Raw genomic sequence first — 25723 nt, forward strand, 5'->3', positions numbered from 1 at the left:
AAGAACAACTATTTCCATCTTGCAAATGTAACATGACTCTATAGGCATTTACACCTTTACAAGTATACGAACACAGGCCGACCATATTGCTATGTTCACAAAACTGCACCTTGTGCACAGACTGTAGTATCAGGTGTGTAATAGGTCACATTCCCTTCTAAGGCTGGGTTCACACCACGTTTTGTTAAATACGGTCCCCGTATACGGCTGGGAGGAGGGTGGGCGGGGCTTAATCACGGCGCCCGCACTCAGCCGTATTCGGGAACCGTATTTAATGTATGTCTATGAGCCGACCGGAGTGAACCGCAGCCTCCAGTCGGCTTCGTTTTCGGCCGTATGCGGTTTCCCGACCGTAGGCAAAAACTCGGTTGGCCACGTTTTTGCTTGCGGTCGGGAAACCGCATACGGCCGAAAACGAAGCCGACCGGAGGCTGCGGTTCACTCCGGTCGGCTCATAGACATACATTAAATACGGTTCCCGAATACGGCTGAGTGCGGGCACCGCGATTAAGCTCCGCCCACCCTCCTCCCAGCCGTATACGAGGACCGTATTTAACAAAACGTGGTGTGAACCCAGCCTTACACTCTCTCACTGTCAGTGAACAAGTTCTTGTACTGTAGTTCTTATTCATTATATATATATATATATACAGTGATCCCTCAACTTACAATGGCCTCAACATACAATAGTTTCAACATACAATGTTTTTTTCTGTACCATTGTAAGTTGAAACCAGACTCAACATACAATGTACAGACAGTCCAGATCTGTGAAATGTGTCAATGAACTGACCAATCAAAATGGGCATTCACTGATAAAACTCCGTATTACTGAAGTGTATGCACTGACTGGTGTCTGGTAGTGCCCCCCTACAGTACAGGGAGGTATTACATGTTCTGTACTACTCTTAGGGCCAGGATTAGCTGCTCCTTTGGACATCAGGTGAGGGCGGCTCCATGTTACTTTTTAGGACATTGCATGTACTGTACAGGACCCCAAAGAAGCTCCTGTCCTCTACATAGACCAGTGCTTCCCAAGCAGTTCCCAATTAATATTGTAACTTGAGGGACCACTGTATAGGAACTTTTACTGGTTATACTAAGCATTCTAAAAGGTAAGTCCTTTACTTGTGACTCATTTGGGGTAAATATGTTTTATTAGGTGGCCAAGCAACGAAGTTGCACTGGACACCAATTATTTTTGCTTCAATTATTATTTTTATGATTATTATAATTCCGCCGCAAATTTCAAATGCTCATATCTGCTACACGGTAACTCCAGAACATGTGACTTTGCTTAGTGGTAGACCCCTGAGCTGTGCATAATCGTAATGTAATATAAAAGTCATAGGTCACATGGTAAGGCCGCCATCTTGGTTTTTGTGCCAATTTTGCACAATATTCCAAAAATCTTCTTCTCTACAACTGCTAAAGCTACAGATATATAAATTGCTGTATGTGGTTACACTGTTGTGCCGAGTCTGATTTGTTCATTATAAGACTTTTGGTCACATGGTGTGGCCGCCATATTGGATTGCACAATATTCCAAATTTCTTCTTCTCTACAACTGCTAAAGCTACAGATATCTAAATTGCTGTATGTGGTTACACTGTTGTGCAGAGTCTGATTTGTTCATTATAAGACTTTTGGTCACATGGTGTGGCCGCCATATTGGATTGCACAATATTCTACAAACATCTTCTCCTCTGAAACTGTTTGTTAGAATAACGTATCATTTGGCAGACATGTTCACGGTCACCTCCTGTACCAAGGTTGTTAAAGCTGGTTCATTTGCATAATCAATATGGTCACCGCTCGCCAATAACGATTTAGATAGTATTAATATTAATGCGCAATTAAAAAAAAAAATGTATGCAATATGTACACTGTTAATTAAAAAACATATGTATCTTTGCCCTATAAAGATACAGATGTACAAATAGCCGTGTACGGTTACACTGTGACCTAGACTCATATATGTTTAATTAATGTCATTCAACCATATGGTTCGGCGGCCATATTGACTAATGTCAATATCATCAATTATTGCTATTATTTCGAGGGGGCTTTTTGTCATATGCCTGTAATTGCCTCAATGTTAATTCAAAACTCATGAAATTTTACCCAATGGTCGAGCCCTGTACTATGAATAATCTGGTATAACATAAGGGTCATAGGTCACATGGTCAGGCAGCCATATTGGTTTGTGTGGCACAATTTTGCACAATATTGAAATCTCTGCATTTCCACAATCACTAAAGATAAAGATTTAAAAAATTGTTATATTTGGTTACACGGTGATCACAATTATGACTTGTTAATTACAAGTCTGTTGATCGCATGATTTAGCCGCTGTGTTGAATTGCGCAATATTCTACAAACATCTTCTACTCTAAAACCGTTTGTTAGAATAACGTATAATTTGGTACACATGTTCATGGTCACCTCCTGTACCAAGGTTGTTAAAGCTGGTTCATTTGCTTATTCAATATGGCCACCGCTCGCCAATAACATTAAGATAGCATTAATAATTCTATGCAATTTTGTTAAGTGTGTATAATATGTAAACTGTTAATATACATGTTATATTTCTTTGCACAATATAAGATTACTCATTTTCAGTACCCCAGTTGATCACCAGATTTGGAGGCCATATTGGATTGCGCAATATTCTGCAAACATCGTTTTCTCTAAAATTATAGGTCAGAACGATATGAAAATTAGCACACGTGTTCGTGATTACATTCTGTACCACTATTAACCCCTTAAGGCACACTTTACGGTAAAAATATTATGTTTTCTTTATTCTCTGGGTCAATATGATTAAAATGATACCCATGATTACATACATTTCTATTATTGCACTGCTTTTAATAAATCGCAAACTTTTTTTTTTTTTTTTAGAAAATAAAAATTGCCCTATTTTGACCACCTCTAACTTTCTTATTTTTCTGTATTCGGGGACGTGTGAGGGCTCATTTTTTGTGCCATGATCTGTAGTTTGTTTTGCGTATATGTGACTTTTTAATCGCTTTTTATTAATTTTTTTTGCAGTTTGATGTGACAAAAAAGCTGAAATTTGTAACTTTTTTTTAATAACATTTCCGCCGTTTGCGGAATCATTAACATTAACATCATTAACATTAAATTTTTATAATTAGGACATTTACGCACGTTGCATCGTTGCGATACCAAATATGTTTATTATTTATTGCTTTTTTTAACGCTTTTTTGTATTAATATGGGGAAAAGGGGTTATTTAAAACTTTATTGGGGGAGGGGCTTTTCCAAATATTTTTTCATTTGATTGCTAATACTGTTCAGTGCTATGCATAGGGCATAGCTCTGATCAGTATTATCGGCGATCTTCTGCTTTGGTCTGTTGGAAGGCAGATCAGTGCAGAAGACCCCAGGAGACGGACAAAGGAAGGTGAGTGGACCTCCGTCCGCCATCTTGGCTGATCTGATCCCCGCGGCAGTGCCGCGGGCGATGAGATCATCCATTATAAGTGCCGCACTGCCGCAGATGCCATGATCTGTATTGATCAAGGCACCTGTGGGGTTAGTGACAAATCCCTGATGTCCGCCATTACCAGTGGGTCCGCGGCTGCTGACAGCCGCCGGGACCTGCCGGGAATAAAGTGAGCGCAGCTCCTGCGTAAATGTACAGTACTGTGCGCTCAGTGATGCTATGCAGCGCGGTACATTTATGGCACATGTCCTTAAGGGGTTAATCACCAGATTTGGCGGCCATTATGGATTGCGCATTATTCTGCAAACAAAGTTTAGTGGTCAGAACCGTGCGAAAATTTGCACACATATTCGTCATGAATTTCTGTACCACATTTGATCACATATTTTGCCACCATATTAGATTGCGCAATATTCTGCAAATATAGTTTTCTCCCAAATAACTGGTTACAACAGTGCGAAAATTTGCACACATGTTCGTGATCACTTTCTGTACCACAAATGATCATATTTCGCTGCCCTATTGGATTGCGCAATATTCTGCATACATTTTTTTCTCCACAAATGCTGGTCGGAATAATGTGAAACGTAGCACAAATGTTTATGATCGCTTTCTGTACAACAAATGATCACCTGGTTTGGCGGCCATATTGGATTGTGCAATATTTTGCAAATATAGTTTTCTCTAAAATGACTGGACAGAACAGTGTGAAAATTAGCGCACATGTTCACGATCACTTTCTGTACCACACGTGATCAAAAGAATCGGCTGCCATATTGGATTGCGCAATATTCTGCAAACATAGTTTTCTTTGACAATGCTGGTTGGAAAAATGTGGAATTTAGCACAAATGTCCATGATCACCTTCTCCACCATTGGGGGTTAAACAATCATGTGCCATAACCCGGCTTTGCTGCTTGGATACAGCCCCTCACACAATTTAAATATAATTTACTCCGCCTTTTCTTAAAAAATGTAAGAAATTGACAGAAGAAAAACCAAACCAGTATATACAGTATATCGCCATGTGTAAATACTGCCTTCGAAAAGTAAATTGTTTCTGAGTTAAAGGGGTACTCCACCCCTAGACATCTCATCCCCTATCCAAAGGATAGGGGATAAGATGTCAGATCGTGGGGGTCCTGCTGCTGGGGACCCCCGGGATTTCGGCTGCAGCACCCACCTGTTGTGGCTTCCGGAAACGCTGGAGGCTTCGGCTCCCGACCACGGTGACGTGAGATCGTGACGTCACGACTCCTCCCCCGTGTGACGTCACGCCCGCTCCTCAATGCAAGTCTATGGGAGGGGGCGTGACTGCCGTCACGCCCCCTCCCATAGACTTGCATTGAGGGGGCGGGGCGTGATGTCATGATCTCCCGTCACCATGGTTGTGAGGCGTTAGGATGAGAGTCTCCAGTGCTGCCGGAAACCGCAACAGGTGGGTGTTGCAGCCGAGATCCCGGGGGTCCCTATCCTTTCGATAGGGGATAAGATGTCTAGGGGCGGAGTACCCCTTTAACACATAAGCAATTAGAAGAGTGAGAGTATTATTGTCTCATAATTCATGTTATATCCCAGAGACTGACTGCTCCTTTATCTCGTATGATTCCTTAGATGTTGTAGTGCGTCATAGAACCTATCTATCAATCTATTTCATATGTATCAATATTTCTGGATACTTCTCTGTCTACCTACCTATGTCTTACAACAAGGAACCCTTTATAACAAGGAATGTTTTATAAAGAAACAGCAATGCTTCAGCTCACCCCAGGTGCGCACGGACAGAGCGCGGACCTCGCCCAATTGAACAGCAGAAGAAAGAGGAGTCCAGCGTCCAGAAACTCGGAGGATAATATTTATTCACCAGATGGTCATAACAGGAACACAGGGTACAGTGACGCGTTTCGGCTTTACAACAAAGCCTTAGTCATTTTATAGATTTCTAATTTATGCTTTGCATGTCCTGCAGTGGCGGTTGCACACCACCACTGCAGGACATGCAACCGCCACTGCAGGACATGCAAAGCATAAATTAGAAATCTATAAAATGACTAAGGCTTTGTTGTAAAGCCGAAACGCGTCACTGTACCCTGTGTTCCTGTTATGACCATCTGGTGAATAAATATTATCCTCCGAGTTTCTGGACGCTGGACTCCTCTTTCTTCTGCTGAAGGAATGTTTTATGTTATAAACTATAAAGCACTTTGTGTAGGTTTTTACTCAAACTCTCTTTACCAAAACAGCAAATTAGCCCTACCGCCTTACCCTGTCAAGACAAGTGACATCATTAATATATTTAAGAATTAAAGGTAGGAAAACAATGTAATAGAGCAGCAGGAAATGCTAGCAGAATGCTTGGATGTATAGGGAGAGGTATAAGCAGTGGAAAGAGGGAAGTGTTCATGAGTGTATAGGGAGAGGTATAAGCAGTGGAAAGAGGGAAGTGTTCATGAGTGTATAGGGAGAGGTATAAGCAGTGGGAAGAGGGAAGTGTTCATGAGTGTATAGGGAGAGGTATAAGCAGTAGAGAGGGAAGTGTTCATGAGTGTATAGGGAGAGGTATAAGCAGTGGAAAGAGGGAAGTGTTCATGAGTGTATAGGGAGAGGTATAAGCAGTAGAAAGAGGGAAGTGTTCATGAGTGCATAGGGAGAGGTATAAGCAGTAGAAAGAGGGAAGTGCTCATTGATGTATAGGGAGAGGTAGTAGCAGTAGAGAGGTAAGTGTTCATGCCACTGTACAGAACACTGATGAGACCTCACTTGGAGTATTGTGCGCAGTACTGGAGACCGTATCTCCAGAAGGATATAGATACATTGGAGAGAATTCAGAGAAGATACTAAACTAGTACATGGATTGCAGGATAAAACTTACCAGGAAAGGTTAAAGGACCTTAACATGTACAGAAGAAAGAAGAGACAGAGGGGATATGATAGAGACTTTTATCTACATAAAGAGAATCAACACGGTAAAGGAGGAGAGGAGATTTAAAAGAAGAAAAACTACAACAAGTGGACATAGTTTTATATTAGAGGGGAAAGGTTTCTGCAGTAATATCAGTAGTTAGTGTTAGTATTACTTTACTGAGAGAGTAGTGGATGCATGGAATATCCTTCCTGCAGAAGTGGTCGCTGCAAATACACTGAAGGAGTTTAAGCATGCATGGGATAAGCATAAGACTATCCTTCATATAAGATAGGGATAGGCATGAGGCTATCCTTCATATAAGATAGGGATAGGCATGAGGCTATACTTCATATAAGATAGGGATAGGCATGAGGCTATCCTTCATATAAGGTAGGGATAGGTATAAGGCTATCCTTCATATAAGATAGAGATAGGCATCAGACTATCCTTCATATAAGATAGGGATAGGCATAAGGCTATCCTTCATATAAGATAGGGATAGGTATAAGACTATCCTTCATATAAGATTGGGATAGACATAAGGCTATCCTTCATATAAGATAGAGATAGGCATAAGGCTATCCTTCATATAAGATAGGGATAAGCATAAGGCTATCCTTCATATAAGATAGAGATAGGTATAAGGCTATCCTTCATATAAGATAGGGATAAGCATAAGGCTATCCTTCATATAAGAGAGAGATAGGCATAAGGCTATCCTTCATATAAGATAGGGATAAGCATAAGGCTATCCTTCATATAAGATAGAGATAGGCATAAGGCTATCCTTCATATAAGATAGGCATAAGCATAAGGCTATCCTTCATATAAGATAGAGATAGGTATAAGGCTATCCTTCATATAAGATAGAGATAGGTATAAGGCTATCCTTCATATAAGATAGGGATAAGCATAAGGCTATCCTTCATATAAGATAGAGATAGGCATAAGGTTATCCTTGATATAAGATAGAGATAGGCATAAGGCTATCCTTCATATAAGATAGGGATAGGTATAAGGCCATCCTTCATATAAGATAGAGATAGGCATAAGGTTATCCTTCATATAAGATAGAGATAGGCATAAGGCTATCCTTCATATAAGATAGACATAGGCATAAGGTTATCCTTCATATAAGATAGAGATAGGCATAAGGCTATCCTTCATATAAGATAGAGATAGGCATAAGGCTATCCTTCATATAAGATAGGGATAAGCATAAGGCTATCCTTCATATAAGATAGGGCCAGGGACTATGGTTATGATTCAGATTATTGGGCAGACTAGATGGGCCAAATGGTTCTTATCTGCCGACACCTTCTATGTTTCTATATTGGATTGTGTAATATTCTGCAAACACAATTTTCTTTATAATTAATGTTCAGAGCAGGGTGAAGATTAGCGCACATGTTCGTGATCACTTTCTGACCCACTATTGCCCACCATATTTGTCAGCCATATTGGATTGCGCAACATTCTGCAAACATCTTCTTTTCTGAAACCATTAGTTAGAATAACTTATAATTTGGCAGGCATGTTCATGGTTACCTCCTGCACCAAGGTTGTTAAAGCTGATTAATTTGCATATTCAATATGGCCACCGTTCGCCAATAAGATTTAGATAGCATTATTAATAATATGTAACTTTTTTAAATGTGTGTAATATGTAGATTGTTCATCTAAAAATATGCTTCTTTGCACAGGGGTAGAGTACTCACTTTTGTACCACAATTGATCACCAGATTTGGCGGCCATATTGGATTGCGCAATATGCTGCATACATCGTTTTCTCTTAAAGGGGTACTCCGGCGCTTAGACATCTTATCCCCTATCCAAAAGATAGGGGATAAGATGCCAGATCGCGGGGGTCCCGCCGCTGGGGACCCCCGTGATCTTGCACGCCGCACCCCGTTAAAATCAGTCCCCATAGCGTGTTCGCTCCGGGTCTGATTACTGTCGAACACGGGGCCGGAGCGTTGTGACGTCAAGGCTCCGCCCCCTCAATGCAAGCCTATGGGAGGGGGCGTGACAGCTGTCACGCCCCCTCCCTTAGGCTTGCATTGAGGGGGCGGAGCGTGACATCACACGGGGCAGAGCCTTGATGTCACTATGCTCCGGCCCCATGATCGACAGTAATCAGACCCGGAGTGAACAATGGGGTGCAGCGTGCAAGATCACGGGGGTCCCCAGCGGCAGGACCCCCGCGATCAGGCATCTTATCCCCTATCCTTTGGATAGGGGATAAGATGTCTTAGCGCCAGAGTACCCCTTTAAATTACTGGTAAGAACAATGCGAAAATTAGCACACATGTTCGTAATCACGTTCAATACCACATGTGATCACATAATATGGCGGCCATATTGGATTGCGCAATATTCTGCAAACACAATGTTCTATAAAATGACTTGTCAGAACAGTGCAAAAATTTGCACACGTGTTCACAACCACTTTCTGTACCCCAATTGATCACCAGATTTGGCGGCCATATTGGATTGCGCAATATTCTGCAAACATAGTTTTTTCTGAGACTGCTGGTCATGGCAATGTTAAAATTAGCACATATGTTCCTGATCCCTTTCTATACCACCATGGATCACATGGTTTGGCCGCCATATTGGATTGCGCAATATTCTGTATACATAGTTTTCTCCTAAATTATTCATAAAAACAATGTGAAAATTGGCAGACATGTTCGTGATCCCACGCTGTACCACATGGATCACAAGATTTGGCGGCCATATTGGATAGCACAATATTCTGCAAACATAGTTTTCTTTGAAATTGCTGGTCATAACAATGTGAAAATTAGCACGCATGTTCGTGATCACTTTCTGTACCACCATGGATCACATGGTTTGGCTGCCATTGGATTGGATATTGGATCGCCCATTATTCTCTTAAAATAATGGTAAGAACAATGTGAATATAAGCACACATGTCCACGATCCCATTCTCCACCATCAGGGGTCACAGTAATCGTGTGCTATACCCCGGCTATGCCCCTGTATTGCTGCTTGCAGCTATATTTTTATTGTTTTATGAAAGTCAACGTGCTAAAGAGGTTGGTCCATTGGATGTCCATACTTACAGACTGGTATATCCTTAAAACAGTCCATGACATCTGAAGTCCACTGACTGGCCAAAGGGTTGGAATTGGTGAATACTTGCACCACTTGAGGTTGTGCAGTGACTGGGTAAGCCATTGGGATCTGCGAAAACATGATGTCAAGGTAAATTGGATGTTCTCAATAATGGAGTAAAAATAGTGCATTGAATATACAGTATATCCAGAAATGCAAAGTAGCTATAGTATAATATGTAAAATACATGAGTGCAGCTCACAGAAAAAATATGCGAGGTTAACTGAGATATTCTCACACCCAAAAGAGAATCAGCGAAGAGAAAAGTTATACAAAAAAGGGTTACTCAGTCCTCAGCATAACCACTCAAAAAAGACTGTACCACTGGACTACTCATCCATGGTACAGTCTTTTTTGAGTGGTTATGCTGAGGACTGAGTAACCCTTTTTTGTATAGCTATAGTATAAGTAAAACACCCATACTTATATTGGCTATTGTTCGAGTAGTAGGGGGACTAACTATAGGGCAGTTGTTCCCAGCAGGCCTAACTATAGGGCAGTGGTTCCCAGCAGGCCTAACTATAGGGCAGTGGTTCCCAGCAGGCCTAACTATAGGGCAGTGGTTCCCAGCAGGCCTAACTATAGGGCAGTGGTTCCCAGCAGGCCTAACTATAGGGCAGTGGTTCCCAGCCGGCCTAACTCTAGGGCAGTGGTTCCCAGCAGGCCTAACTATAGGGCAGTGGTTCCCAGCCGGCCTAACTCTAGGGCAGTGGTTCCCAGCAGGCCTAACTCTAGGGAAGTGGTTCCCAGCAGGCCTAACTCTAGGGCAGTGGTTCCCAGCAGGCCTAACTCTAGGGCAGTGGTTCCCAGTAGGCCTAACTATAGGGCAGTGGTTCCCAGCAGGCCTAACTATAGGGCAGTGGTTCCCAGCAGGCCTAACTATAGGGCAGTGGTTCCCAGCAGGCCTAACTATAGGGCAGTGGTTCCCAGTAGGCCTAACTATAGGGCAGTGGTTCCCAGCAGGCCTAACTATAGGGCAGTGGTTCCCAGTAGGCCTAACTATAGGGCAGTGGTTCCCAGCAGGCCTAACTATAGGGCAGTGGTTCCCAGCAGGCCTAACTATAGGGCAGTGGTTCCCAGCAGGCCTAACTATAGGGCAGTGGTTCCCAGCAGGCCTAACTATAGGGCAGTGGTTCCCAGCAGGCCTAACTATAAGGCAGTGGTTCCCAGCAGGCCTAACTATAGTGCAGTGGTTCCCAGCAGGCCTAACTATAGGGCAGTGGTTCCCTGCAGGCCTAACTATAGGGCAGTGGTTCCCAGAAGGCCTAACTATAGTGCAGTGGTTCCCAGCAGGCCTAACTATAGGGCAGTGGTTCCCAGCAGGTCTAAAGATAGTGCAGTTGTTCCCAGCAGGCCTAACGATAGTGCAGTTGTTCCCAGCAGGCCTAACGATAGTGCAGATGTTCCCAGCAGGCCTAACTATAGGGCAGTGGCTCCCAGCAGGCCTAACTATAGTGCAGTGGTTCCCAGCAGGCCTAACTATAGGGCAGTGGTTCCCAGCAGGCCTAACTATAGGGCAGTGGCTCCCAGCAGGCCTAACTATAGTGCAGTGGTTCCCAGCAGGCCTAACTATAGTGCAGTGGTTCCCAGCAGGCCTACCTATAGGGCAGTGGCTCCCAGCAGGCCTAACTATAGTGCAGTGGTTCCCAGCAGGCCTAACTATAGGGCAGTGGTTCCCAGCAGGCCTAACGATAGTGCAGTGGTTCCCAGCAGGCCTAACTATAAGGCAGTGGCTCCCAGCAGGCCTAACTATAGGGCAGTGGTTACCAGCTGTTGCAACACTGCAATCCCCAGCATGACCTGACAGCCTTGTGGCTGCAACAGAAACACAGGCTGGGGATACTGCTGTAGTGGGAATAAGGCTAAGTTTCGACTTGTGTTCTTTGTGCGTTTTGCCCCCAGAAAATGCCAAAACGGCCCCATAGCGTTTTTTTTTCAATGAAAAAACACTGTGGCCAGATATTAGCTGCTCCATGCTGGGAGCTGTAGTACCTGCATTAATAGACAGATCACAGCGGGTTTCACTCCTAACACCCGCTGCAATCGTCCTTCATCCTTCTGAGATGGAGCGACTTTCTCCTGCCCTCTGCATCTCTGCACTATACTCCGGCTGGCCAGTGATGTGAATAGAAATTCACATCACTGATTCATATTTCCCTCTGAGAGCGGGGATTGGCTGCCACCATCCGGCCAATCACCACTCTGGCCGGAAAATATGAATGAGTGATGTGAATTCTATTCACATCACTGGCCGGCCGGAGTATAGTGCAGAGATGCGAGCGCTGTATAGAGCTGCTCCGCATCTCTGCAATATAAAGGATGATCACATGGTGACACCCGGGATGATCTGTCTATTAGTACAGGTACTACTACTGCCATCATGGATCAGTCTGTTCCATGCTGGGAGTAGTAGTACTACCTAAAAAGATAAAAAAAAAAAGAAAAAAAAAAGTTTAAAACACAAACACACACCCATAGATTTGCATTGAGGGGGCTATGACGTCACAAGCTCCCGACGCCGTATCTAAGCGTTCGGAACAATTTGTTCCAAATGCTGAGCAGCGGAGTACCCCTTTAACTTACAATGGCCTCAGGATACAATATTTCCGGTCTTTTTTGGACCATTGTAACTTAAAACCAGACTCACCATACAATTCTACGGACAGTCCAGGTCTGTGAAACGTGTCAATGGCCAGAAGAACCGACCAATCAGAATGGGCATTCACTGGTAAAACTCCTGTATTACTGAAGTGCATGCACTGACTGGTGTCTGGTAGTGCCCCCTACAGTACAGGGAGGTACTACATGTTCTGTACTGTTTACCTGTGTCAGGGTTAGCTGCTCATTTAGACATTAAGTTAGGGCAGCTCCATGTTACTTTTTTGGGGGACACTCAATGTTGTGTACAGGACCCTGAAGAAGCTCCTGTCCTCTATAGTGTTGAGCGCGAATATTCGCAATTTGAATATAACCGCAAATATATTGAATATGCGAATTTTGCGAAAATGCCGCTCATCACTAGTCCTCTACATAGACAGTGATTACAGTTCCCAGCAGATCTTTCTTACTTTTATCTATATTAGATATCTACTTATTTTTCTTTAATCCTCACTTTTTCCTATTTTTGGATGACATTTTGGGGCTTCAGAACCAATAACCAGATTTTCATCGAGTTATGGTCTCAACATACAATGGTCTCAACATACAATGGTCGTCCTGGAACCAATTCTTGTTGTAACTTGAGGGTCCACTGTATTAATATATCTCATACCATACTTGGCTGTGATCATAAAAACAGAATGCGATTGAACAAGAGGCAGGAAACCTTCCATACCACCCACACTGTCTCTTTATGTGAACCTGGAGTAATGGGGCTCCCGGCAGAATCTGGCAGAAATAAAGTCTGTGACCTGTCATCTGATCCCCATTTTGTCTACTTGTCAGAACAGGTTTCTGGCTCCTAGAATGCTAAATTCTACTGTATAAATACAAAATCTCAGTGATTCCTGTTCATGCTATTGCCTGGTAATAGTGAAAGGATTAGAGACGTATCGTGCAGAAATGACATGGAGCTGGTGGAATGTCTTCCCAATAATTCAGCCTGGGGCATTCAAAGGGAAACCGCGAGCAGGGTAATTATTGGAGACAATGACCCAATTCACTGAGGTCCTTTAGATATCTAAAAAAATGGTTCCCTGACTTGTGTTCTCACAATGGACATTCCCCTTCCCCATTGCTTTTCTAAATTAAAGAGGTTTCCCAATGATAAGTGATAGAGAAAAACAAATGTAGTCGGGTTGTGTTTAGTGGATTCATTACCGCTTTATTCCATTTAGTGTGAAACGGGCAGTCATTTCAATGGGATTCTGCTGCACTGTTTCTGCCACAGAAATCCAGATTCCGGTGTCCGCAGAAACATTGAACCATTCATTGTTATCTATGAATAAATAAATGGTGCATTTCTGAGCGGTCCTAGAACTGGCGAATCCAAAAAAAATTTGCGGAATGTCCACCCATTTCCATTCGGCCCATTTTTGGACATGTGAACAATTTTTACAACACGACCATAATGTTTCACCATAGCTGCCCGAGGGACATCTCCACACGAAGCTTTAGAGCAGAACTTAACAGTCCATGATCAACAAAGGAACTATTCAATGATCTATGACATATGGGTAACATCTAATGACCAGTGAACATTTACGGTGCAGGAAGGAATTCACAATAAACCAGTTGTATCACCGCACAAGCTACTTCTAAAAATACTGCGGGAGTCAACAGGCTGGGAATGGCTGCCTCTCTCAGCAGAATGGCCAAAAGAAGTGTCCCCTCTAGAGACCCTTGAAACCCCATACTAATAATTGAGCCTCCAGAGCTGAACTATTACTATTAATACTATGGATTTACCACCTGCCAGTTGAGGACATTGCCCTTGTCTCCATCAACAAAAATAGAATGTATTTTAAGAACATGTCGAAAGAAAATGACATTGGATGAAGTCCTTGAAGATGGTCAATGACTGATGGACAAAATTAGGGTCCTACCATAAAATCCCCTTACTGCCGCTTGTAAACATTGGAATCTCTGCCAGAGCAGAAATGATCGACCTTCAGTGGTTACAATTGGTGACACCATAGCTAAAGAGTTGCTTAAAGGGGTAATGCGCCCCTAGACATCTTATCCCCGATCCAAAGGATAGGAAAGATGTCTGATCGTGGGGGTCCCACCGCTTGGGACCCCCGCGATCTTGGCTGTGGCACCCCAGACATCCGGTGCACGGAGCAAACTTTGCTCCGTGCCGGATGACTGGCGATGCAGGGTGGAGGCTCTGATGTCACAAGCTGTGACTTCCCAAGCAGGGCGTGACCGTGACGCCATGGCCATGCCCCCTCAATGCAAGTCTATGGGAGACTCGCATATAGGGGGTGTGGCCGTGAGATCATGAATGGTGCGCGGCCATGATGTCACGAGCCTCCAGCGCTGCACCCTACGCTCTAAACGAACGCTGGGTGTGGAACGGAAATCGCGGGGGTTCTGCCAGTGGGGACTCCCGCGATTTCTGTATTGCACCTGGTGTTCATTTAGAGCTGTCACAGCCGTGCCCCATTGATGATGTCGCGGTCACACCTTCTCGATGCAAGTCTATGGGTAGGGGATAAGATGTCTGATCGCAGGGGTCCCGCTGCTTGGGAGCCCCATGATCTCAGCTGCGGCACCACAGACATCTGGTGCACGGAGCGAATTTTGCTTCGTGCCGGACAAGTGGCGATGTAGGGCGGAGGCTCGCGACGTCACAGTCACGCTCCACTTGTGATGTCACGGACATGCCCCCTCAATGCAAGTCCATGGGAGGGGAGCGTGACGGCCGTCACTCCCCCCCTCCCATAGACTCACATTGAGGGGTTGTGGGCATGACATCCCGAGCAGGGTGCGGCCGTAACATCACGAGCCTCCAGCTCTAAACGAACGCCGGGTGCAGCATGGAGCTCACGGGCGTCCCCGCCGGCAGGACCCCTGCGATCAGAAAGGGGGATAAGTTGTCTGAGTAGGGAATAAGATGTCTAGGGGCGGAGTACCGCTTCAAGGGCATGTCTGACAATGTGTTCAAAATAAAAACAGCAGAATTGTGAATGCAGCTCTTGAGTACAACACCGGTTGTGATTCAGGATCAGTATCGTTCGGGTGCGTTAAAACATATCTACTATTTTATAATATTGCTGAATTGAGAGACAGAGACAAAGAGAGAGTAAAAGGATGCATGAGGTTGTTCCATCATGATAATATCCTTGGCACAAATAAAAGTCTTTAAAATAATAAACATACGGTAAATATAATACAATTCGTGTACAAGATGTATACAGCATTGAGTGGTATAGGCGACATTTCAAAGGAAATGGGGTTAACGGGGTGGTGAATGGGGTGGGTATTCGATTGCACATCCCCCCTCACCCCACCCAAGTGAAGTGGATGCAACAACAACATCTTCCTCTTGGTTTCCCGTAATCTCCACATTCCATTGACCGTGGCAAAGCTTCCCTGGAGATCACTTTCCTTCCTCTGTACATCCCAGACCCAGGGGGACTCATTGTTGCCCTATACTTCTATGGCGACAAAATATTTTCCAGCCCAGCAAATTCTCCATTTCTCGTCAGCCTATTTCCCCTGTGGATCTACCTATCTCTTTCCCTACACACAGTGGTCAATTTTACGGAAGCATCTATCAGTGAGTAAGGGAATCGGAGATGATATGAAAATGCTTGGAGGAAACCACACCAAGACCATGGGGATAAAACCTGCCTATCATCAGACGCGCAAAAGTTCAATATAAATAAAAAATGTAGAGTAGAATCTAGTAAAAAATAAAAATAAAAAAAACATAAAAATAAAAAAAAAAACTGCCTATCATCAGACGCGCAAAGTTCAATAGAAATAAAAAATGTAGAGTAGAATCTAGTAAAAAAAACAAAAAAAAAACATAAAAATAAAAAAAAAAACTGCCTATCATCAGACGCGCAAAGTACATTAGAAATAAAAAATGTAGAGTAGAATCTAGTAAAAAAAACAAAAAAAAACATAAAAATAAAAAAAAAAACTGCCTATCATCAGACGCGCAAAGTACATTAGAAATAAAAAATGTAGAGTAGAATCTAGTAAAAAAAAAAACATAAAATTAAAAAAAAAACTGCCTATCATCAGACGAGCCAAGTTCAATATGAATCAAAAATGTTGAGTAGAATCTAGTAAAAAAAAAAAAAAAAATTTAAATAAATAAATAAAAAAAACCTGTCTATCATCAGACGTGCAAAGTTCAATATGAATAATAAATGTTGAGTAGAATCGAGTAAAAAAAAAAAAAAAAAAAAATATATATATAAAAAAAAATAAAAAACAAGCTAGATCCATTGTATGTAAACGATAGTAGGTTTCCAAGAGCAGGACCACCAAATGGTCACCTTAAGCCAGTGTTTCCAAACCAGGGTTCCTCCAGCTGTAGCAAAACTACAACTCCCAGCATGCACGGACAGCCTTCGGCTGTCCGAGCATGCTGGGAGTTGTAGTATTGCTACAGCTGGAGACACCTTGGTTGGGAAACACTGCCCTAAGCTAAGGGAGTCTCCTACCCACCAGATGATATGTTCATTTCTACTGTGATTTCTAATACATATATATATATATATACACACACAGGGACGTGCACAGACATTTTGGGGGTAGGGACTGAACTAAAAAAAAAAAGGAAAATAGGAAAATAGGAGGAACATGTGAAGGGCAGGGGCTCAAGCCCCCTTTCTAGTCAACCTATGCACGTCCCTGTATATATATATATATATATATATATATATATATATATATATATATATATAGGGGTCATGTCCTGGGGGAAAAAAGTGTGGGATCTCACCCAAGATCCCCAATCAAGTGCTGGTCCTGCAGGATTCCTGCTGTGGAAAAAGTGCAGGAACTCAGTTCCCATGGGTTCCTGCAGGACTTGAGCCCTGTATGTATATATATATATATATATATATATATATATATATATATAAACAGACAGAACAGTGGAGCTAAGATTTGCCCATAAGGCTATTACTTACTTGTTGTGCCGGTACGGACATGTCTCCAGGTAAAGATGCTTTCTAAGAATTCAGAGGAATGTATCAGCCTTGGTACTGCTATAGGGAACCACTCAATAACATCTGGGAGGAATTCCAAGCCAAGATGCATTAGTTGTGAAGTTGCCAGCCCCCTCACTCATGTCTACTCCCCGCTCCAGCCCCTTTACAGACCCCCTACTCAACACTCAGCATCTGTTTTCTATCTCTCTGTACCACCCCCCTCCCCATACCATTGATTATTTTTTTTTAACCTTGTTTGAAGATGTTAAATGAAACCTTCACTGCTTGTATTTCTACTCGACAAAGAAGAGGGATGTTGGGCAGTGATTTATTTTTTTCATATACAGTATATCCCATAAGTGAGTCCACCCCTCACATTATATATACAGTATATCCCATAAGTGAGTCCACCCCTCACATTATATATACAGTATATCCCATAAGTGAGTCCACCCCTCACATTATATATACAGTATATCCCATAAGTGAGTCCACCCCTCACATTATATATACAGTATATCCCATAAGTGACTCCACCCCTCACATTATATATACAGTATATCCCATAAGTGAGTCCACCCCTCACATTATATATACAGTATATCCCATAAGTGAGTCCACCCCTCACATTATATATACAGTATATCCCATAAGTGACTCCACCCCTCACATTATATATACAGTATCTCCCATAAGTGACTCCACCCCTCACATTATATATACAGTATATCCCATAAGTGACTCCACCCCTCACATTATATATACAGTATATCCCATAAGTGACTCCACCCCTCACATTATATATACAGTATCTCCCATAAGTGACTCCACCCCTCACATTATATACAGTATATCCCATAAGTGAGTCCACCCCTCACATTATATATACAGTATATCCCATAAGTGACTCCACCCCTCACATTATATATACAGTATATCCCATAAGTGACTCCACCCCTCACATTATATATACAGTATCTCCCATAAGTGACTCCACCCCTCACATTATATACAGTATATCCCATAAGTGAGTCCACCCCTCACATTATATACAGTATATCCCATAAGTGACTCCACCCCTCACATTATATATACAGTATCTCCCATAAGTGACTCCACCCCTCACATTATATATACAGTATATCCCATAAGTGACTCCACCCCTCACATTATATATACAGTATATCCCATAAGTGATTCCACCCCTCACATTATATATACAGTATATCCCATAAGTGACTCCACCCCTCACATTATATATACAGTATATCCCATAAGTGAGTCCACCCCTCACATTATATACAGTATATCCCATAAGTGATTCCACCCCTCACATTATATATACCGTATATCCCATAAGTGACTCCACCCCTCACATTATATATACAGTATATCCCATAAGTGAGTCCACCCCTCACATTATATACAGTATATCCCATAAGTGAGTCCACCCCTCACATTATATACAGTATATCCCATAAGTGAGTCCACCCCTCACATTATATATACAGTATCTCCCATAAGTGACTCCACCCCTCACATTATATACAGTATATCCCATAAGTGAGTCCACCCCTCACATTATATACAGTATATCCCATAAGTGACTCCACCCCTCACATTATATATACAGTATATCCCATAAGTGATTCCACCCCTCACATTATATATACAGTATCTCCCATAAGTGACTCCACCCCTCACATTATATATACAGTATATCCCATAAGTGAGTCCACCCCTCACATTATATATACAGTATATCCCATAAGTGAGTCCACCCCTCACATTATATATACAGTATATCCCATAAGTGAGTCCACCCCTCACATTATATATACAGTATATCCCATAAGTGACTCCACCCCTCACATTATATATACAGTATATCCCATAAGTGAGTCCACCCCTCACATTATATATACAGTATATCCCATAAGTGAGTCGACCCCTCACATTATATATACAGTATATCCCATAAGTGAGTCCACCCCTCACATTATATATACAGTATATCCCATTAGTGAGTCCACCCCTCACATTATATATACAGTATATCCCATAAGTGACTCCACCCCTCACATTATATATACAGTATATCCCATAACTGAGTCCACCCCTCACATTATATACAGTATATCCCATAAGTGAGTCCACCCCTCACATTATATATACAGTATCTCCCATAAGTGAGTCCACCCCTCACATTATATATACAGTATATCCCATAAGTGAGTCCACCCCTCACATTATATACAGTATCTCCCATAAGTGACTCCACCCCTCACATTATATATACAGTATCTCCCATAAGTGAGTCCACCCCTCACATTATATATACAGTATATCCCATAAGTGATTCCACCCCTCACATTATATATACAGTATATACCATAAGTGAGTCCACCCCTCACATTATATACAGTATCTCCCATAAGTGACTCCACCCCTCACATTATATACAGTATCTCCCATAAGTGAGTCCACCCCTCACATTATATATACAGTATCTCCCATAAGTGACTCCACCCCTCACATTATATATACAGTATCTCCCATAAGTGAGTCCACCCCTCACATTATATATACAGTATATCCCATAAGTGAGTCCACCCCTCACATTATATACAGTATATCCCATAAGTGACTCCACCCCTCACATTATATATACAGTATATCCCATAAGTGAGTCCACCCCTCACATTATATACAGTATATCCCATAAGTGACTCCACCCCTCACATTATATATACAGTATATCCCATAAGTGAGTCCACCCCTCACATCATATATACAGTATCTCAAATAAGTGAGTCCACCCCTCACATTATATACAGTATTTCCCATAAGTGAGTCCACCCCTCACATTATATATACAGTATCTCCCATAAGTGAGTCCACCCCTCACATTATATATACAGTATATCCCATAAGTGACTCCACCCCTCACATTATATATACAGTATATCCCATAAGTGAGTCCACCCCTCACATTATATATACAGTATATCCCATAAGTGACTCCACCCCTCACATTATATATACAGTATATCCCATAAGTGAGTCCACCCCTCACATGATATACAGTATATCCCATAAGTGATTCCACCCCTCACATTATATATACAGTATTTCCCATAAGTGAGTCCACCCCTCACATTATATATATAGTATATCCCATAAGTGACTCCACCCCTCACATTATATATACAGTATCTCCCATAAGTGACTCCACCTCTCACATTATATACAGTATCTCCCATAAGTGACTCCACCCCTCACATTATATATACAGTATATCCCATAAGTGACTCCACCCCTCACATTATATATACAGTATCTCCCATAAGTGACTCCACCCCTCACATTATATATACAGTATATCCCATAAGTGAGTCGACCCCTCACATTATATATATACAGTATATCCCATAAGTGAGTCCACCCCTCACATTATATATACAGTATCTCACATAAGTGACTCCACCCCTCACATTATATACAGTATCTCTCATAAGAGAGTCCACCCCTCACATTATATATACAGTATCTCCCATAAGTGACTCCACCCCTCACATTATATATACAGTATATCCCATAAGTGAGTCCACCCCTCACATTATATATACAGTATATCCCATAAGTGAGTCCACCCCTCACATTATATATACAGTATATCCCATAAGTGAGTCCACCCCTCACATTATATATACAGTATATCCCATAAGTGAGTCCACCCCTCGAATTATATATACAGTATATCCCATAAGTGAGTCCACCCCTCACATTATATACAGTATATCCCATAAGTGAGTCCACCCCTCACATTATGTATACAGTATATCCCATAAGTGAGTCCACCCCTCACATTATATATACAGTATATCCCATAAGTGAGTCCACCCCTCACATTATATATACAGTACCTCCCATAAGTGAGTCCACCCCTCACATTATATATACAGTATATCCCATAAGTGAGTCCACCCCTCACATTATATATACAGTATATCCCATAAGTGAGTCCACCCCTCACATTATGTATACAGTATATCCCATAAGTGAGTCCACCCCTCACATTATGTATACAGTATATCCCATAAGTGACTCCACCCCTCACATTATATATACAGTATATCCCATAAGTGATTCCACCCCTCACATTATATATACAGTATCTCCCATAAGTGAGTCCACCCCTCACATTATATATACAGTATATCCCATAAGTGAGTCCACCCCTCACATTATGTATACAGTATATCCCATAAGTGAGTCCACCCCTCACATTATATATACAGTATATCCCATAAGTGAGTTCACCACTCATATTATTATAAATATTTTATTATATTCTTTCATGTGACAACACTGAAGAAATGACCCTCTGCTGCAATGTACCTAACTTGTATACCAGTGTTTAATGTTGTGTCCCTTCATAATAACCCAATACAGTCATTAACCTTGGCAACAAAAGTGAGTACACCCCTAAGTGGAAATGTCAAAATTGGGCCCAAAGTCTCAATATCTTGAGTGGCCACCATTCTTTTCTAGCACTGCCTTAAGCCTCTCGGGCATGGAGTTCACCAGATCTTCACAGGTTGTCCCAGGAATCCTCTTCCACTCCTCCATTATGACATCACGGAGGATGTTAGAGTCCTTGTGCTCCCCCACCTTCCATTTGAGGATACCCTACAGATGCTCAATAAGGTTTAGGTCTGGAGACATGCTTGGCCAGTCCATTACCTTTATTCTCAGCTTATTTAGCAAGGCAGTGGTCGTCTTGAGATAGTTACTATGTTGAAATACTGCCCTACAACCCAGTTTCCAAAGGAAGGGGTTCATACTCTGCTTCAGTATGTCACAGTACATGTTGGCATTCATGGTTCTCTCAATGAACTGTAGCTCCCCAGTGCCAGCAGCACTCATACAGGCCCAGACCATGACAACTGGCAGCACTCATGGGTCTATTTTTCAAAGACAACCTCTGGACATGATGCTGAATATGTGTACTCAACTTCTTTGGTTGACCAATGTGAGTCCTGTTCTGAGTGTACCCTGGCCTTTAAAACCACTGTTTGGTCTTGCCCACCATGCTGTAGCTTATAGCCTAGGCCATCTTTATGTAGAGCAACAATTCTTTTTTTTCAAATCCTCAGAGAGTTATTTGCCATGAGGTGCCATGTTGAACTTCCAGCGACCAGTATTAGAGAGTGTGAGAGTGATTACACCACTGAGACCTTGTCACACTAACGAGTGACATGACACCAGGGAGGGAAAAGGGCTTGTGCCCAGTTTGGACATTCTATTTAGGGGTGCACTCTCTTTAGTTGTCAAGTTTTAGACATTATTGTCAATTTTCCCTACAACACATTTGTCACTGCTCTCCAGACTGATATAGGCCACTATACACACCAGAGAAAATTTGGCTAAACCCTCCCATTTTGTTGAGATCAGCTGATTGTCTTGTGTGTGTACAGGGGACTCATGACCCAACAGATAATTTCGGGAAGAAATGGGTCAGTCATGTTAAATTGTGACAGCTTATACTTTTGTTCACTATATTGATAAGCTACCAACAGGGATGCTTAACTGCTTCATTCCCTTTTCTCCCCATTAATATATACAAGCTCAGCCATGCTGAATGTATATGGGCATTTAAAGGGAAGTGGTCAGTCCCCTTATACTATATAAACCCTCCCATAAGCTTCCGGTTAGGCGGCATAGAGGCGGAGCTGCAGCGGCATTTAGTCACACTATCCTCACCCCCTCTCAGCCACTCAGGCTTGATTAAAGAAGATGTCCAGTACTTAGCAGTTTATTCCCTATCTGCCGGGCCCCGTATGGGAGATTGCAGGGGGTCCCAGCACTCAGATCCCCCACGATCAGACATTTATCCCCAATTTATCCCTAGGGGATACATTTCTTAGCACCCAAAATCTAGGCTTTGCATTGATTCCCAGCACTTAGGGTGTCAATCAAGCCTGGGTGTCTGGTTGGAGGGCCTACATGCCACAGCGGCTCTGCCCCAATGCCGATCGCCCGGATTGTGGATTAAAAGTTGATTATTTTGTAAATGCAGCCTTGTAGAAGACTTACAGGTACAGTGTCCCAAAACTATACCCTACAGCAAAAACATCCAGGGGTATAATTTATACAACATGAGGGAGCGGACTGGTTTCCAGTCCAAAACAAGGAACTCGAAGGGTATCAATCATTGTGAAATTATTTGGCTTTGACATTGGTCTAAAGATGCTAATAGACATTGAAGGAGTTGCCTGATCAATTATTTTTACAGTTGTAAAGCAGAAGGACGGGCTGGGGTAAAAAATATTAAAAAAGCAGTACTTACTTACCCTGATCCCCCACCACTTCCATTCACAGGGTTCTTTTCTGTTTTGACACAAGGATATGCCAGCTTAGCCATTCAGTGACTGAGGCGGTCACCTCTGTGGCCAGTGATTGACTTAGTGGGCACTTCCTTGTGTGGAGACACAGGCCAGGAAGTGCTGCACCGCGAGACACTATTGGAATAGCAGCAGAAGGGGATCGGAGCAGGTGAGTACTTTTTTATTGTTTTTACACCAGCCACATTTTATTGTAAATAAAATTCCACAAGAAAACCCCTTTAATAGATTTCTATGGTTAGTTACTATAGAATCTGACTTCATAAATACTGTTCGTCAGATATTAGGAGCAGCCCAACCAATCTAAAGCGATCAGCATATTGCTGCTGGAATTCCAGCATCCATACAGTGTATTTCGGAATGAGGAAGGAAATTGCTACAATAACTCCTGAATCTGTCAGTAAATATGTCAGTAATATAAGAGGTCCTTATCACTGAGTAACTGATTGATAGTTATAGTGAGGAATATGTAAGGCTGGGTTCACATCACGTTTTTCCCAATACGGGACCGCATACGGCTGGGGGAGCTAAAATCTTGCGCTCCCGTATCCCTGCCGTATGCCGCTCCTATGTCATTCATTTCAATGAGCAGACCGGAGTGAAACGCTGACTCCGGTCAGCTCATTTTCGCCCCGTATGCCCGCACCTAAAATCATAGTCGACCACGATTTTAGGTGCGGTGGAAAACCGCATATGAGGCAAAAATGAGCCGACCGGAGTCAGCGTTTCACTCCGGTCAGCTCATTGAAATGAACTACATACGGGCGGCATACGGCAGGGATACGGGAGCGCAAGGTTTTAGCTCCCCCAGCCGCATGCGGAACCATATTGGGAAAAACGTGATGTGAACCCAGCCTAACACAAAAAAACAGGCAGTAATAGATTAGTATACAGTAGTGGCCTTCAACCTTCAACCCCTTCCCACATAATACCTAAAAGAGTGATAACTACTATGGGAAATCTATGGTAAGCGGACCACACATGGGAGAACTATCTTTACTGATCTCCCAACACATATGCATGTTTAGCCTGCATGTATTCTTAAAGGGGTACTCCACTGCCCCAGCGTTCAGAACATTTTCTTGTGATGGGCACGCCCCTTGTGACGTCACACCACGCCCCCTCAATGCAAGTCTATGGGAGGGTGCTGCACAAAGATCGCGGGGGTCCCAGCAGCGGGATCAGACATCTTATCCCCTATCTAGGGGCGGAGTACCCCTGTGGTGTCGGGATGTCCACAGCAGGATTTATGAGATAACTGGAACTTTTACTTAACTTCTTGTGCAAACAGTCTTAACAAATATACAGTTTATACTGAGGTAACCGGGATGCAGGTTCCTCACAGGCTTTGCTGGGACTAATAGTCTTGAGATTTAAGCAGTCCACTGTGCTACTAATTATAGGATATGAGTTAAATAGTAGTCATGAAGAATTTGTAGATAGAGCTTTAGAACTCACAGGTCTAGTGGCTGCTGGTTCTTTAGGCTTTGGCCTAGGTAAGATGAATTGAGATATGCTGATTGTGCTTGGCTGGAATCCAGGAGATAAGAGCAGAGTAGAGTGTAGGAACAAGAGGAAGAAAGCGAATTTAGAGACTACAGCCCCTTATATACTAGGGGGCTGGACTACAGCCCATTGGCTGACAAGCCTGTAGGTCCTGAACCCAGAGAACTCTGGGTACATCACATGACAGTATCACCTGACCCAGGAAGGTCCTATACATTTATACAACTTTGTACATAACTTTATGCATAACAACCAATATACACTATATCTTTATAATGCATTATGTGAGGCTAGTAAAGGGTAAGCCCTACAGGAGAACCCTATGGAATGGAGGAACTCTAACTGAGGGGACTTAAGACAGGGACAGGACAAGGTGACTCCACCCCTCACATTATATATACAGTATATCCCATAACTGAGTCCACCCCTCACATTATATACAGTATATCCCATAAGTGAGTCCACCCCTCACATTATATATACAGTATCTCCCATAAGTGAGTCCACCCCTCACATTATATATACAGTATATCCCATAAGTGAGTCCACCCCTCACATTATATACAGTATCTCCCATAAGTGACTCCACCCCTCACATTATATATACAGTATCTCCCATAAGTGAGTCCACCCCTCACATTATATATACAGTATATCCCATAAGTGATTCCACCCCTC

The 25723-nt window shown here is 42.6% G+C and overlaps 1 protein-coding gene across 5 annotated transcripts in view; it reads right to left on the bottom strand.

The window, feature by feature from the left end:
* LOC130293614 (cornifelin homolog) overlaps positions 1-25723 on the bottom strand; it is a 56914-nt gene that overhangs the window by 2734 nt on the left and 28457 nt on the right. For 3 of the 5 annotated variants that reach the window (XM_056542495.1, XM_056542498.1, XM_056542497.1), the window contains one exon: positions 9468-9588. In XM_056542495.1, the coding sequence (XP_056398470.1) occupies positions 9468-9588 (121 nt within the window). Of the gene's footprint in view, positions 1-9467; positions 9589-17111; positions 17201-24997; positions 25071-25723 lie in introns of those variants that run through there. The other 2 variants (XM_056542499.1, XM_056542496.1) reach the window with 2 other exon arrangements.

The sequence above is a fragment of the Hyla sarda genome, chromosome 10 (genome assembly GCF_029499605.1).
Source record: "Hyla sarda isolate aHylSar1 chromosome 10, aHylSar1.hap1, whole genome shotgun sequence".
Lineage (NCBI taxonomy): Eukaryota > Metazoa > Chordata > Amphibia > Anura > Hylidae > Hyla > Hyla sarda.